At 43.1% G+C, this 16,668-nt stretch overlaps 2 protein-coding genes across 7 annotated transcripts in view; one reads left to right on the top strand and one right to left on the bottom strand.

Moving 5' to 3' along the window:
* LOC125004132 (nocturnin-like) overlaps window positions 1-7,124 on the bottom strand; it is an 18,947-nt gene extending 11,823 nt beyond the window's left edge. The window contains exon 1 of one of the 3 annotated variants that reach the window (XM_047578535.1): window positions 7,010-7,124. The gene's annotated coding sequence lies outside the window, so the exon portion shown is untranslated. Of the gene's footprint in view, window positions 1-906; window positions 1,066-7,009 lie in introns of those variants that run through there. The other 2 variants (XM_047578534.1, XM_047578533.1) reach the window with 2 other exon arrangements.
* Window positions 1-16,668, top strand: part of LOC125004127 — a 24,539-nt gene extending 7,871 nt beyond the window's left edge. Inside the window, exons 1-7 of one of the 4 annotated variants that reach the window (XM_047578519.1) lie at window positions 7,024-7,140; window positions 11,078-11,403; window positions 11,792-11,856; window positions 11,947-12,104; window positions 13,141-13,650; window positions 14,109-15,577; window positions 15,726-16,668. In XM_047578519.1, coding sequence (XP_047434475.1) covers window positions 11,209-11,403; window positions 11,792-11,856; window positions 11,947-12,104; window positions 13,141-13,650; window positions 14,109-15,577; window positions 15,726-16,391 — 3,063 coding nt within the window. In that variant the 5' untranslated portion in view covers window positions 7,024-7,140; window positions 11,078-11,208 and the 3' untranslated portion in view covers window positions 16,392-16,668. The other 3 variants (XM_047578518.1, XM_047578517.1, XM_047578520.1) reach the window with 3 other exon arrangements.

Genomic DNA, 16,668 nt, shown 5'->3' with positions numbered 1-16,668 from the left:
ACAATCTAAATATTTGTCTGACATATTTCATCAGAAAAATAAAAGACTGAACTGAATTAAAATTAAAAACAAGAGATGCCAGAATTAATGCAATAATAATACGTTAACGCATTATGCTTTAAAAGTTTTTTGTTTTTTGTTACATTCTGTTTTAAATAGTAAACACTACCAGATGGTATTCTCGACGACAAAAACTAGAAATTATGAAAAATGTAATCTACATTTAGTGTCGACATCAACTGAACCACCACCTGAGCATATAAAATCTCAAACGCACACAACCAGGGCAGAAAATCCTCTCTCTCCAAAGGCAGACAAGTCGAACTACCCATGACAAGCTGTATGTTTTGAAGACAGCTGTATTTTCTGCATTTTGGACAATGTTTCTCATTAGTTTTGGATCGTTGCACTGATAATAACTTCCATTTGCCTAAAGCAAGTATTTTTGTCCACTCCCATGTTAACAGGAGTAAAACATGGAAATAGATTATTTCATGGTACATTTAGAAGAGTAAAAACATCGACAATCTAATGCTGTTAATTGCAAGTAAATACTTTTCTTGATTGGGAACCCTGTTAAAAACGCAAAGCTACGTGGCCAGTACAGGCATCATACCTTCAAAATTCAAACTTTACTTTAGACTGAGCGCTATATAGCTGATCAAATATTTGTGCAAGTTTTACAGTTTAAGTTACAAAACAGAAAAGTTCTCATATTACGACACCAACAAAATGTAGCGATGAACAAACGTTTTGTGATGCAACGTCTCAACTGAAGAGAACTACTTGACATCGACTTCAAGCAGACATAACAATGACATGAAATGACTGATATGGCAGAGACTGTTAGATGGAGGGCATAATTCTGAGCACACTATAACATAAAGCTAAAGATAGTACACTTACCTTCTTTACCAGAATAAGAAATGATCGTCTTCCAACTCGTCCGAGGCTGACGCCTTGTTCTCAACTTGCTTAATCAGTATAAACGCCAGTGTGTGTGTGACACATAACGCAGTGACGTGCCTCCACATGAATGCGAGCCTGTTCCTGTTCAGAGGGAGGTAGTCTATCAGACGCTGGCTGGTTGACCCTATAACTGCAGGGCAAGGTCACAGCAGAGAGAAACACGGTCCCTACTGCCATCTGCTGGTAGAAGTCACGCAGGACAGGAGGACTTATCATTACTAACTTTCATGTCATGCCTGAAATAGGAAAGTTGATGGTTGGTTTGGTTTGCTTAAAGTAGGGTGACAGAAGACTGAGTAAGGAGCCGGTGATCACTGAAAAAATAACTCCCTGTGGTTATTTTTTTTCAATATTCACCAGCTCCCTATACAGTTTCCCCGGTTAGATACTAAATTGTTCAAAGTAGCAGAGTGTACGACGTTCTCTAAACTTCTGGAGGCTGTTCTCTTTTTTTTTTTTTACTGATAGATCTAAATTAATTCACCACTTCTTCTTCCGTCTTTGCTGTTAACGCTGTGAGGCACTGTGGCCGCTTCGAGTACAAAGGTTTAAACACTGTGACGTCGCTTATGATTCCTCAAACTCTTCAATACTCGATTGTGGTTGGTCACTCGCTGGTATTCAGCGGAGATTATTCCTCGATAGACCACTGTTGCCCCTGGCAGCGGGATAGACTAAGGAAATGGAGTATTATTTTCCGAATACGACATCTAATTTAGTTGGAGAGAACAAAACACTGGATACAGGGCTCAAGAATGACATGTCCCCGGCAAAGAAGAAGGATAAAGAAGAAAACAGCGCAGAAAGGCTAAGAGAGGAGAAAAGGCACAAACAACTGAATGAGAAACCGATTGACCAAATCGAGGAGGACAGACATGAAAAAGACTCTAAGAAGAACACAGCCTGGGCCATGAACGTGTTGAAAAACTGGTTAGAGGAGAAGAAAATGGCAACAGATTATGACAGATATGATGCCCAGAGCCTAAATGTTCATTTTATGCATCAGTGCAGAATGCCACCGACAAACCCTACTCTGTGGCCAGTTACATCGCTCTCCGTTCTGGGACATCCCACTACTTCCCAAAGCTTGACATCCTGAAAAGTCCTCCTTTCACATCCAGCAAGGTGTTCAAATCGGTCATTAAAACTCTCTGGAGAACAGGGCAAGATGTGAGCCAGCACCACACCCTCATCTCAGCCACAGACCTGCAGCTCATCAGAGCATTAGAGGCGCTGTCTCAAAACACAGCGTGCGGACTGGTGAAAAAAGTGTGGTTTGAAGTCCGAAAGCATCTGGCGAGACGTGGCAGAGAAGGGAACCGGGATCTAACAAGGGATGCATTCGAACTGAAACAGGACGAAAATGGAAAAGAACATTTAACGCTTGCCTACAACCCGGAGACAAAAAGAACACACAAAGATGCTGGAGATCCGTGTAAACAGAACAACAGGGTATGCATATTCGCGGAACCAAACTATCCAAATCGTCCCGTTGCCTGTATCAAAAAATATTTATCTCTTTGCCCCCAAGACACAAAGTCATTTTATCTGCACCCTTTGAAGAAAGACCAAGCTGTCCTAAACAGAGAGGTGGTTTGGTACTCCCGGGAGCCCATGGGCCATAATTATCTCGGCCAAATGCTCCCTGCCATCAGCCAGGCCGCCGGGCTCTCTCGCAGATACACCAACCACAGCCTGAGGAGCACAGCTGTACAGCTGCTCTCCCAGGCTGGTCTGGAGACCAGGGACATAATGTCAGTCACTGGATACAGGTGCGAGACCAGCATACGCAGCTACTGCGCTCCAGGCATCACGGACCAGGAGAAGTGGAGCAAAATCCTGTCCGCCGCTCATCTGGTGAGCGCCTCCTATTTTAATAGTAACTATCAGTAGTAGTTGTTATCAGTTGTGAGATTCGTCACGAAACTACGTTTAGTGTTCATTCAATTATGTAAATACCTATGAAAGTCTTTTGATTTCATTCATGGATCTGTGACCAATCGTTAGCATAACTGCCCAGCAGTAAAAGTACCAATGTGCTTGCTTAAAATTGCCTTTTTTCTTGTTTCCGAAAGAAAATATGACGTAGGCAATTAAGTCAGGCTGACGAAATGGTGCTGATCTTTAATTAAAAAGGATACTGGTCTTGTTCTCCTCATTGTTTATTGAGAAAACAAAGTCCCAAAGTTTTGTTTGTTTAAACACCACTAAAATGTAGCAGTTACAGCAGACAGAAATTAAAGAAATGTATAGTGTAAATGCCAGACTTGATCAATAAATAAAGCAACAAATAAAGGTGTGTTGTGTTTTAAAGGTGCTTTTATAAAGGAGAGAAGCATAGCGCAAACACTAAGTTCTGAGATCACTGCTGCTTGGAAAACTGTTGGTGTCTAGAAGCCACGAGGCAAAGGATTTAGTAAGCTAACTTAATGAAGCTGTGAGAAATAGTGACATTTTCCTCAAACATGTTGTGTGAATAACCTACAATGTATTAACTTACCAACCCCCTCCAAATCGTCAGCCAATAAGTCAAAACTCGTGAACTTAACGTTGCAGAGAATTTATAGGTAACTGCTACAAGGACAAGATATTTTAAAAGTGCCTCCTGTAGGAGCCATGAATATTCATGCACGTGCCATGTGTGTGCACATCGTGTTGGCACTCGGGTAGAGGTGTGTCACTATGGATGTTTACACGGAAGCTGAGTAATCGCACCCACCTGTTCACCTGGGCTGGTTTTAATCAGGGGTAGGTGAACATGGGAGTGAAATTCTGTTGACCACATTAATGTGTTTGTTTTCTTTCGAGTTCTTGCCTTTATTTCTTTGCACAAACGAGTGGAAACAACTGTAAGCGAGTCGGTTGTGCAGTGTTGTGATACAGAATGAAGGAGTCAAACTGAGCCTCGAATTGAAGTGCAGTCTTTAGCGTACGCATCATCAGTTTAGCTTCTCCTGTGTTTAGCCTACCGCGGTTTATGTGTTTTTTGTGGTCACCAGTCAGTCACGATACCTCCCTGCTAATGAACAGACAACATTTAATGTTAGCCTGGAAGCAAGACCAACTGCTCTGGCCTTCTTTGCAGCAGACATCATCTGAGTAGGAAGTCCATCAATGCGGCCCAGCGCAGTGTGTTAACACTACTAAAGGGATGTGGTTATAAGTGACCCAGTCTGTGCGATTGGTTCTAAAATGTGTCCTTAACGTGTCTTTGTTCTATTCGCATCTTTAGTCAAAGCTGCTCCATATGATTTCATCAGTCTCTGGAATCATGTTAATACCAGGTACTTAACCACAGTATCTTTTCCATGTCTAAGTCAGACCTATAGTAATTACCATTTAAGCGAATAACTCCCACTTATGATTTTAAGTAACAGTTCTCTGACCCCAACAATTGTGTTGCATGGTGGGTAATGAGGAGGTCAGCATTTTGAACTGCTCAGACTCAGGACAGGTAAAGTTGAAGATTCATCTTTTAATACGACAGCCTCATCTCCATGCTGCAGGTATATTTATTATAAATTAACGCCAATCTAAAATTAATGTACACAACTTATCTGAAGTCACAACTAACACTGATTTGCTTTCTGAAATATGCCTGTCAGCTATGCTGTTGTTTTATCTCCCAGTCGTTTGCTGAAGTTCAACATCTGCTGGTGCAGAACACTGACATCTCCTAACTGTTGTCTCCTGTTCTTCAGACGATTCAACAAAGAACTCAGTGACACCAGCAGGACATCATCGCTGCTCTGACAATCCTGAGTAAGCAGTAAATCGTCTCTCCAGGCCTCCTGTAAACTCTCACATAAAGCCTCTGTGACCTGGTCAAACTGCTGACTCTCCCTCCGGCATCGATCTTTGTGTTGCTTGGCTCTGTGAACGTCCTCTGTCATCTGGTTGATATAGAGATGCAGCCTGCTGTTCTCCATGTTGACCTGCTCCAGTTTCACACTATTGTTATAGATGCTCACCTCCACAGCTCTGAGCTCTGCCGCCTGTTTGTCAAGCAACTCGATGTACTGTGTTCGAGCTTCCGCCAACTCGGCCTTCTTGTCTTCTTTGGGCTGAAGCAGCAAGCTGGTTTCCACCTTCACCTTCTGAATAGACCGCTCTAGCTCAGTCCTCTTGGTGCTCAGCTTGTGAGTGAGTAGCTTCATTTTCTTGTGTCGACTTTGCTCTTCGGTCCACTTGGCTTCCACCTCCTTCAACATCTTCTCTTTGTCTTCCACCTCCTTCTGCTTCTCCTCGTTGCTCTCCATGATGCTCTCAGTCTCCGTAGAGCACTGCTTTAATTCCTGGTGGTGTATAATCTCTGTTTGTCTGAACTCCACCTCAGACTGAGACACGTGGCTCATCAGCAAATCGGCATCGACACTCTTGGGCTGCCGCTGCAGGAGAGCATCCTCTTCTTGTCGCAGCTCCTCGTATCTGTTTCTCAAGTTAATAGTATCAGATGTCATTTTCTTGACATGCTCCTCCTGCTTCCTCTTCGCCTCCTCCAGGAGCTGACTCAGCTGCATCTTCTCCTCCTCCAACTGGCTGATGTTCCTCTTCTCTGTGTCCACATTGCCAGACAACTCTTGCTGATTCCTCTCAAACATGCGCCTGTGGATTGTGTCTGCTTCCACCAGTTCTCTGATCTGCTTGTCCATTTCTTTGATTTCCTTGCTCTGTTTGACTATGGAGGCGATGCGCTCTTCCAGCTGCAGCTTGGACCGCTCCAGCTGCTGAGAGGCTTGGAAGTGCTCAGCCCTTACCTCAGTTTCCTCAGCGTGCTGATGCTTGTACAGCTCATAGATCTGAGCCAAGGAGTCAAGAAAGAGCTGCTTTGATGCATGACCCTCCTCTAATTTACCTTCCACTGTGGCAATTTCCTCTTGAAGCTGTTCGACTTCAAGCCTGAAAGCTTCCCCCAAGTCACTCAACTCCTTCTTTAGCATTTCTTTACGTTTCCTCAGTTCTTGATGTTTTTGAGCTTCCCCCTCAAGTTGTTTCTCATACTGGCACCGACAAGCCACCAGTCTTTGCAGGTTGCCTTCCAGGACAGCCATTTCAATCATGAGTTCATCGAGGCGGACATTAATTTCTCCTCTCTTGTCATTAACTCTCTCCAGCTGTCTTCTTGCCTTCCTGATTGCTTGTTTCTGCTGCTTAATTTCACCCTCGGTGTGATCCACCTCTCTGGACAGGTTGTCTTTTTTCACAGAGAAAGCGTCTTTCTCCAGTGACATGTTCAGCTGCAGTGTTTTTCTGTCCTGTTCAACAGCAGCAATGCAAGTCTTTAGCTCCTCTATCAGCTCCTGCGTTTGATCCAGTTGCATCTTCAAGCTGTATTTCAGGTTTATTTGATCATTCAGAGAGGCAACAATGGCTTCATGTTCAGCCTTGGCCTGTTCCCGCTCTGGGTAGAGTGCTTGGTTTTCCCTCAGAAGTGCTTGGTGCCTCTTCACAGCCTCTTCTTGCAGCAGAGAAGCTGCACCCAGGTCTTTGCGCAGCTGCTCTATCTCTTCAGCATTAGATGCCCGTGCTGCTGCTACATCAGCTATTATTTCCTCGCTAATTCGTTCACGGATATCATTAATTTGGTGTCTCAGCTTGCTGTTTTCTATGCTCTCCACCTCTAAATGTTCATGAGCAACGCTCCTGTCCGCCTCCAGTCCGGTGACTGCAGCCGTGATCTCTGCCAGGTGGAGGCTGGCTTCGGGCGCGAATGCTAATCCCTCTTCTGTCAGGAGCTTGTCCAGCTCCTTTAGGTGCTCGATAGCCACCATGACGGCGGGGAAGTAAGGGACCAAGCACGAAGCCATGTTGATGTGTTTTAGCACCGCTGTTGCTAACTTTAGAGTGGGGGTCGCCATGACAACAGCCTCTCGACCACGCAGAGGAGGGCGCTGTACGGCAAGCCGCAGAGGCCATAAGGTTTAAAGCAGAGGCTAACCCTTAGCTAAGGGCTAACAGCGAAATCGTACGGTTATTGTAACCAGTATGGAGCCACTTGCTTAAAACCTTTTAAATTGTCGACGGAAGGTTTTGTGCTTACCTTACAGGTGTTGCGAGTAGATGTTTAGGTCCAATCCAACCAAGATTTATGATTTAGGAAGTCAGGGGTGTGTGACTTAACGACAAACTGTAACGGACGAGCCTGTGTGTTGCCAGATTTGAAGATTTAACGTAAGTCGATTAATATATAACTAACTTTGACACCCTTAACTCTTAAGACTCTGTCACTGTCGAAAGTAAACTCCACATGACATTTTATTATATTTTGCTATGGGCCCCAGAAACTGCAAAAATTCTAAATAAAGCCAAATCTGTCATTTAGAGCTGCTGCTGCTGCTCTGTGTCATTTAGTTGTATTGTGAAAAATGTTATTTTATCTAAGCATATGTAGGTAGTTGTTGTCCTTGAGGGGAATTATTTTTCTCAAACTGGACATCGACTTTGCATGTCATGAAGAAGCAGAGAAACAGTTACAGCTTCACAATAACATACATGAGACGCAACATGAAGCATGTGGGGTCGACATGACTTGAATGGAAACCATGTGTTTCACCCTCTTGCATGGTGCTATGGCTGCAGAATCTGGCCATCCTATACCCGTGCCATGAGGGCAGGATGTGTTGTGTGCAGTGTTATGATTACAAAACTATTTGATGGTATTGTTACAGAGTTCTGATGAGTGTGGTATTGGGAGCTTGTTAGCATTGTTGGCTATATCTGTGAGTCTGGACCAGTTTCATACAGGTGGAGTTGTAGACCAAGCTTGCACAGTTTTTTGACATTAACTGTATATGTGGCATGCCGGGAGGTAAAATACAAGAGCCACATTTGGTCTATATACAGTTGCTGGTAGTATTTAGGGGTCCATGTTACTGAGCTAATATTAAGTTAATCACATTTTCAAATACTAATGGCACATAATAAACCTTTATTATTTTCTTTCAATTTTGAAAGAGAGAGACATCAAAAAGAAGACATTGCTGGAAAGGACGGGGGCTATGAAAATTTAAAAACGATTTATTTATTTTTTTGTTTTAATATGAATTTGAAATGCAACAGCATGTCCTTTTTTCATATATCTTTGTATATATTTTCTTGAAAGAAATATTTGTTGTGGTGTTCAGTCGCTGGTGTGTCGCAACACGACCTGGCAACCCTTCCCGTCGCAGCGTGTTGTCGTTGGTCGACAAATAAAGACGTACAAATCATAGAAACGCAGAAAATAGATTGTACCACCAATATAACTGAGTTAGGGATAAATATTGGAGAATTTTACGTGTGTGTGAGGGAGCTATAGATAAATACGTTTGTTGAAAGAAATATATATGAATAAATGTATTTACCTCAAACGAAATCTCTATTTGTTTGTTGATGGCAAAAGCAAGACTGAACATAATTGTTATGGTGTTCATTTTGTTTTCTGAAGAAACAGCGAAAGTTATATACTATGCAACATATATGATTACTATTCAAGGAAGAAAGTGTAAATAATTTTTAGCTCAATCAGACACATCTTCCAAGTTGTTGATTCACGATATACATTAGTCATATTTCAAATAATAAATGTTTTGAAATTTTGAATAATTGCAGGTGTTTTTTTCTGAACTAGTATGTCTTATATATTTGTAAATTATGCTAACAACTATATATATATATATATATATATGTATATATATATATATATATATATATAAAATTAGAGCTAACAACAACAGAACGAAAACATAGGATGAGAAAACAGAGCGTGTTCTCTATCCGCTCCAGATCTATCCGTGGTGCTGCAGCCCGTGGACAACCTGCGGTAAAGCAGAAACATGGATCTTATCAGTAAACCAAGAGGAAAGTCTACCGTGTGGTTGTATTTTGGCTTAAAAGCAGATGAAAAAGGACAGCCTTTGGACTCTGGCGGGGCCATTTGTCGCCTATGCCGAAAGGTAGTGCTGGCAAAAGGTGGAAATACCACGAATTTAAGAAGTCACCTAAGGCGTCGACACCGTGCTGATTTTTTTGAGACCACTTCCTCCACGACCTCCGGAGCTTTGTTTGATGCTCAAGGTGATTCTTACACCAAATTGCATGCACACATGATGCAATGAAGAAAAAAAAACGTACCACATTTATGTTTTGTGACTCTTGAAATGTTCAGGAGTGGTTCTCTGCTTTGAGGGCTTAGAAGTTGCATTTCAGTCTCGGAAAAATAGTCCCCGACTCTTTATAAGCAACATATTAATGTAGCATATACTGATGTGGTAAAACTACAGACTAAGTATAAAAAAAGGTTATACCTACGAATAATCACACACACTTATGACCAGCTAGTTTAAAGTTTAAAGCTTGCATTTGAATGAGAGGTTTCTTATTGGATTTATATAAATGAATTCTTTATTTTAATGTCTTATTCTGTGACATTTTTAAGTTGTACTCTTTTAAAACAAAGCAGCGTGTACAATTTACCCAGGAAATGTGCAACATCTTAAAGGGATTGTACGCATGCGCAGATAGAACACGTTCTCACACGCATCTTGTCGCCATGGTAGCTGCCAAACAGTCACGCGGGTGTTCATTTTTTTTTTTTTTTTAATACTGTTTGCTTCGGAAAGCATATTTTTTTTTTTTTTTTTTTTTAACCACTGGTGTAAAAAAACAAAACAAAACAAAAAAAACATCCACGGGTGGTGTAATGACTGGGCTGTCATCTTTATCGTTTTCTTTAATACAAGCTGATATTATGATCACCGTAAAGCACAGGACCTCTAGCTTATAGTCCAGATCCCACCACTTTTGACAAATATTAATACTAGACTGATCTGTTAAGACACCCGGACAATGGAGTTTAACATTACGAATGCATCTCTTATGTATTCTGGGAAAATATGTCTAAACCTGACATGACTATAGTCACACAACTCGGAGTCATGCCACTTGCAGAAGTTCATCAACAACACTGCAATTGTGGGACATATCAAGGATGTACGGGAGCAAGAGTGCAGGAACCTGTTGAACAATTTAGTTTCATGGCGCAGAGCCTAAGCTAAACGTGCAACTGAGAAAAGGAGAGCTGTATGGGATTAGTAGTTACGTCGCTCTAAGTGCTGGAGTAAATTGTTCATTTAAAGAGCTCCCCTTGGTGCCCAGTGTGTCAACTGAGAGATGCCAAGTTTGCCTTCACCAGCATTGTGTTCTTGGGAGTCATCAAGAAAATTAAGAAGTCCGGTGGAGACAAAATGTCACATCATCGGGCATTGTCTCCTGATGATATCCGCATCCTCAGAAGCTCAGCTGTACTAGACGCCAACAGTCTAAGAGCAGTTTCTAATCAGAAAAGACAAAGAGGAACAAGATACTGCACATTATCTTTTGGAGATGAGACTTGAATTCCTAACAGTAGAGGCTACTCAGTGTTCGAGAAGCCAGGCGCCCAGTTCTGCCCCATTATCTCTCCCTTAAAGTATCTCCGCAAGCTGCCACCCGACGCTTTACTTCTAGCCCAAGAAGGAGCTAGCAGATAAAAACTGGCTCTCCCATGTCCCAATGGGAGTCAGTTGTCAGGGGTGGATGTTTACTTGCATGTGTAATGATCTTTACAAATCACTGCATCACTGCACTCCTGTCAATGTGAACAGGTATGAGAAACATATTCACCTGTTGCAGTCTTTTTTCTACATTACTGTAACAATTATGAAAGGGTCCTCCAAGCTCACCAGGAAACTTGCCAGAGAGCAGTTCAGCCAGCCCAGCAGGACAAGTGGGCACCTCTGTCAGAATGCTAGAAGTTCATCCACTCATGCAGCATTCCTGCAATGGATTTATTATTTCAGTAATTAATAAAAGATTTAGGCTTGCACTTTTTTTCTCTGTCGTGAATAGAATAAAACTAATTAAAACAAAGTAAAAGCTTCTGTTTTTGTTGTAAATAACACATGTATATAACATGTATAAATTATGATGTCTAATGTTGAATACTTCAAAAGATCTTCCTGTATTGGTGAATTCTATCCTTCCAGTTTGATCTCATAAAAAAAAGCTCATCCTCTGGATCATCAACAATGTCTCACATTAACTACATATCTGACTAATAAAAAACTCCGTTATATATACTTGTCTCCAGGCTTGGACCTCAACCATGAAGACTTGTTTGAGGACGTTCCATTTCTCCAGACAGCTTCGAACCAGAACTACGTCCCGGATGCGGTGCTGCCACCTGGAGAGCCATGGCTCCATGGGGGCCCTTCCCGAGCAATGCTGTCCCTGCCTTCCTGTCTGTGTTTACGTGGGGGCATTGGGTCTGGAGCATCTGGATCTTCTGGCGATGAGTCGACAAATGAGATGAAGGTGTACGCCAAGTGTCATCTTCAGCAAGGCGTTATGTTTGGGCCTTTTGTAGGAGAGGTTTGCCAGGGACAAATGCCCAACAACCTCAAATATGCCTGGGCTGTAAGTAGATAAATATACTAAATCATTGTTAATTGTATTTAAAAGAGGATGGTGTAGTCCTATTTTAACTTGTGACATATGTTGATTGAAAGGGTTTAGCAGAGACCCAACCTATAGGTCACAAAAATCGTTGACCTGCAAAAAGAGAGTTTTGACCGATAATTACACCTAAATGTCTACAGAGCTGTGTGAGCTATTTCCAAACATAACTTAAAATGGTCTCATGCTGGTAACCATACCCATCACTGATGCCTAGATACATTCATGCAAGATCTGAAACCTCTATGAGAATCTACTCTGACAGTCATAATATTCTGTTTTGTGACTGACTAGTTCTTAAAGTCTGTGAACAAAAAGTGTTGACAACAAATACGTCCTCTTCCTCCAGATCAGGGACGATGCTGCTTTCATCTATGTGGAAGCTACTGATGAAAACAAATCTAACTGGATGAGGTGGACAAATATTATCTTTTAGTCTGAACGCCCTTGCCTCTCTCGTCACAGCATACGTATGGTAACGTATTTGTTTGCGGTATGTTTCAGGTATGTAACTTATACCAGCAATGAGGAGGAACACAACATGGTTGTTTTCCAGTTTTATCGCCACATCTACTACAGGGTTTCCCAGCCCATCTCGGAGGGAGCTGAGCTCAAAGTCTGGATCGGCAAGGATTACGCCACCCTCTTGGGCCTGGGGACGGGTAAGTGCTGACAGTCCTATTGGGTTTCTGCCATGTGTGGGATACCAGAAAGTGAATCCGTGCTGGTTTTAGTCTGGCATAACAGACCATTTGGATTTCAACGTTTGGCGTGTGTCAACCGATAAAGAGAAAAAATATCTTTGCATGCAACTGAATAACTCAGTCCCGCAACCAATCAGTCATTTTGTTACGAATATTCAACATCACGGTGCTCAAAATATGTGTATGACAACGACGCTGCAAGGGTTGGGCATCGATCTGGTCCAAGTCATCAATGTCATTAGCCTTCATGCTTATCGATGCCCCTTATCGATTCTTTCGGACTAATCCTAACATCGAAACACGTCATGCACGTCACATGACGCTCACGTGACGATGAGGCAATGGCGGAGAGAAAGAAACGGTCCAAAGCCTGGCTTCACTTTACGAAAATGGACTGTAAAAGCGCAACATGCAATCTATGCAACACCGGGATTTCAAGCAAGGGAGGCAACACCACCAACATGCTGAAGCATCTGTCGACGTTGCACGGCATTAAATACCGAGGGCGCCGTGGGTTCTGCAATCTCCGGTCAAAGAGAGGAGCTGCCGCTAAGTCTAAGCAGAGTATTGATTGTGAGGATCCAGTGATCAATTTTCTATTTATTTACTTACGCAAGCTCTTACCTCTTACTCAGAATTTCTGTTGATAACGGGAAATCACGAACGCCTACTTTTTCTTAACCAAAAATTCACAGGAGCAATTAATAAGAGAATCGATAAAGAATCGGGGTGATAAGCAGAATCTATAATTGAATTGGTATCAATAAAATCTTATGAGTACCCATCCCCAGAGGCTGTTACCTTTTTATCAATAGTCTATAAAGCCTGTCCAAACAATTTGATTCCCGACATAGAGAATACAGTTGAACCAAAAAAAATGTGTTGGTCCGGCTTCCAGCCTAAGTTGGTTTCTCTTTCATTTTCAATAGACAATGTATTTATTTAAAAGTCTCAAACTGCAATTGTAGCTTGTTTTGTATTGTTTGGAACACAGGTGACAATGTGAAATGTGAAGTTGGAGACAAGGAGACAGCCCTGCGCCTCCTTCAAGACATCCAGTTGGTCACCCTACCAGAGTCAAGCAGCATTTCCCATTGGTCAGACCAAAGCCAATCTCAGAGCCCTATGCCTGTCATCAGTGATGTGACAACGATGTCACACCGGGAAGCAGCAAGTGATCCAGCACTGATGTGTGGCTCTGCCCTTACTTCAACCTCCCTGGTCTCTTTTCCATCCCCTAACTCTCATTTGATGGAAAAGTACGATTTTCTCCCTGGAACAGAAAAACTGCTCAGTAACCCAACGGCCACGCAAGCCAACCCGTGGTACTTCTTTGGATTTGAGTCTGACCCAACCGGTAGGCCTCTGGACCGGAGTATTGCGGTGTGCAAGCTGTGTGTGGAGCATGTGAGCTGTGCAGGTGGAACAGTGGATCTTCAAAACCATCTCACCAACAAGCACCACATCAGACCACGTGATAACAAGGATCGGACTCTGACTTTAGGTAACTAAGGGTCTCCAGCCTTTGTTTATGTTGTACAATAGATAACACTGTGTCAAAGTGACAAGGTTAAAAGAATGTTTGATCCATCTGAAGGTTAACTTCATTCTCCCAGAGTTTATCATCATGTCTATCAGACATAATGGCCTTTTACTGACCAGAATAGGAGCACAGACGCGTTTCTACAACAAAGTGCAAAAGATGAGCAGTCACACAGGTTAAAAAAGAACCAAGAATTTAACCAAATTATGTAAACCAATTACTTAAGAAATAAAAATAAGCACCGCTAAAATGTTAGTACTCCCTCATTCTTTTGAAAAACAGTTTGCAAACAACTATGAACAGTGACAGATATATGTTACTGTGGTTTATTTCTTGTAAAAAGAAAATAGATGTACAGGTTTGCCTAATTAACTGATACTTGATGTTTTTTTAAAGCTCTTTGTTCTTTGTCACAACAGCTCAACAACGCTCTCAGCCAGCGATGTTGACCAGTGGTTTGGTCAGCACTTTTCCTCTCCTGATGTCTGCCCAAGTAACCGATGCCATCACCAACTTCCTCGTCATGGATCTCCAGGCTCCAGTTCTAGTAGAAGGCGAAGGCTTCAAAAAGCTGATCCATACACTCCTGCCCTCCTGCAAGGAGCTGCCTTCGCCTTGTCAGCTTGAGAGCCTCCTGAAAGACTACCACACCAAAGGCAAGGCGAGCCTAGCTAAACACCTGAGAAAGAAAACGGGAGGCATTGACAACGACGAGATAAGTGATTACACTGCTCCACTTGACTTTGAGCCCAGAAAACGTGGCCGAGTTCCCAGCAGTCGAAAGGAAGTCACTCACTGTGTCACATTAAGTGTAGATATTTGGGTCCACAATTGGCAGGGACACACAGAGAGGTACCTCACCCTTTGGGCACACTACATAGATGGTAATTTCAGTTTTCAGAACCTGGCCCTTGTAACCCAAAGACTGACCGAGACTGGAACAAATGACCTTAGAGCAGTGGAGGCTCAGGTTAGAGTAATGGCAAAAGAGTGGGGAATCTTCCAGCCTAATCTGGTGTTGCTGGGAGGAGAGGGGAAAAACAAAATGAGGCTGGTGCCGATAAAGAGCGAGAAGGGTGGAGATATCCCTCACCCAAACTCAACAACATTTCTTGAGAGGGACGACTCTGTTTCACCTGAAGAGCCACATGCCTTGGAGCATGGCCATGCTAGTGAAGGACTTTTGTCGGTCCCGTGTTTTTTCAGTGCTGTGCAGGCCTGTATTGAGGAAGTGATGTCACACCCCGTCATCTCCAAAACCCTAAACCAGTTCCAGGGTATTCTCTCCACCCTGTTCCTGCCACCTTCTCAGAACAAAGGCTCGTATCAGCAGAGCCTAATGCAGGGTCTGACAAAACAAGAACAAGCAGGACTGAAGTCATGGGCTCACAGCCGGCCAACCTGGAATACGCTCTACCCTTTATTGAACACTCTCATCAGATATAGAAGCCTTCTATGTGACGTGATAAATGAAATCAAAGACGAAGGCATGTCAAAAGAATGTACTGCTTCAGAGTCTTGCTCACCTGGCTTCTACCACTCAAACTCCACCTCGTACAGGTCCTCGGCAAGCATCCTTACTTTGCATTCTGAATGGAAAGTTCTGGAGGAGCTGTGTTTGGTCCTCAAACCTCTTGATGTGGCTTGTCGAACTCTTGCCAAAGAGGTCTTTCCCCGTCTGTCGCTCATCAAACCCATTCTCACCGGTTTGCTGTCACGCCACCTTGTGTCCCGTCCAGGCGATCCATCGTCCATCTCGAAGGAGGTAAAGAGGATGATGCGGCAGAACTTGGCAAGATGTTATGACAACCCCGCTGTAAACAGGGCTCTGAGTGTGGCATGTTCCCTGGACCCCCAGTTCCATGGTCTTGGGTTCATGGAGGAGAAGGTCAGTAGTTAAAGTGCTGGTAGTAGTTCCTTTGCCTTATTTAAGCTGTGGTCATTGCTGATAACACTATCTACTCTCATATATATCAAGCTTGTAATTTTGTGATTGCTCAATTTGCTAAAATATTTTTCTCCCGATAACTTCATAGGAGCAGATAGACACTTTTGATTGGTTGAAGAAAGAGGCTGTGAGGATTGTGAAGGAGGACAGGAGGAAGAGCCAAGGTAAGAAGCATAGCAAGAGAAGCCCCTCTCCCGAGTCACCAGAGTCAGAGAGTGACGTCCTACGTAGAAGCAAGCGCCTCAAAGAATCTGGCCCAATCAACTTCAGAGAAATTGAGGATGTTGAGAGTGACATAGAAGAGGCAGACGAGAGCGAGTTGGCAGACCAAAGCTCTCAGGCAGGGCTCTCTGGTATGGAGTTTCTGCTGGGAGACCTGTTCTGCCCTGCTCCCAAGAGCAGACAGAGCTCTGTGGAGGAGTCAGTTGACATGGAGATGTCCGTCTTCAGGGCCGACAAGGGGGCCTCGTTGGGAGTGGAGCCCCTGCAGTGGTGGAGGACAAAGGCAGTGCAGTTTCCACTGTTGGCCATGGTGGCCCGCACCTACCTGGCTGCTCCAGCAGTGGCAGGTAACGCTGCACAGGACTTTGTGCAGGAAGGAGTCTCAGCAGCTTTCAGGAAGAGATCAAACATTCCACCAGAAAATTTGGATGCTATTCTTTTTCTGCATCACAATCACATGCCCAAAAGTGAGAGCGTGGAGACGGCAGCTAGGAATGATGACAAGACCTGCGGGAGTGAAAAAGTCCAATAAACCCTCAAACATCCATTTATGTACATATTCTTTTGTGTCATGTGCATTTTGTTTTCAGTAGCGTTTGAAGGAAACCTCTCCACAAGGTTGATCATTTTACGGACAAGAAATACAATATTTCATCAGTTGTTGTGATCAACTTGTGAATCAACTTCAATCGGACTCATTTTAGGAGGATTCTAGGAAAAAAATACTGTCACGTCGTAGATGAAAGTAGCAGAAAAAAGTTTACTCCTTGTTACTGTGGGTGTAGAAAATAAACTGTATTATCCCCAAA

Source organism: Mugil cephalus, chromosome 2 (genome assembly GCF_022458985.1).
Source record: "Mugil cephalus isolate CIBA_MC_2020 chromosome 2, CIBA_Mcephalus_1.1, whole genome shotgun sequence".
Classification (NCBI taxonomy): domain Eukaryota; kingdom Metazoa; phylum Chordata; class Actinopteri; order Mugiliformes; family Mugilidae; genus Mugil; species Mugil cephalus.
This window is presented reverse-complemented; position numbering and strand designations above follow the sequence as displayed.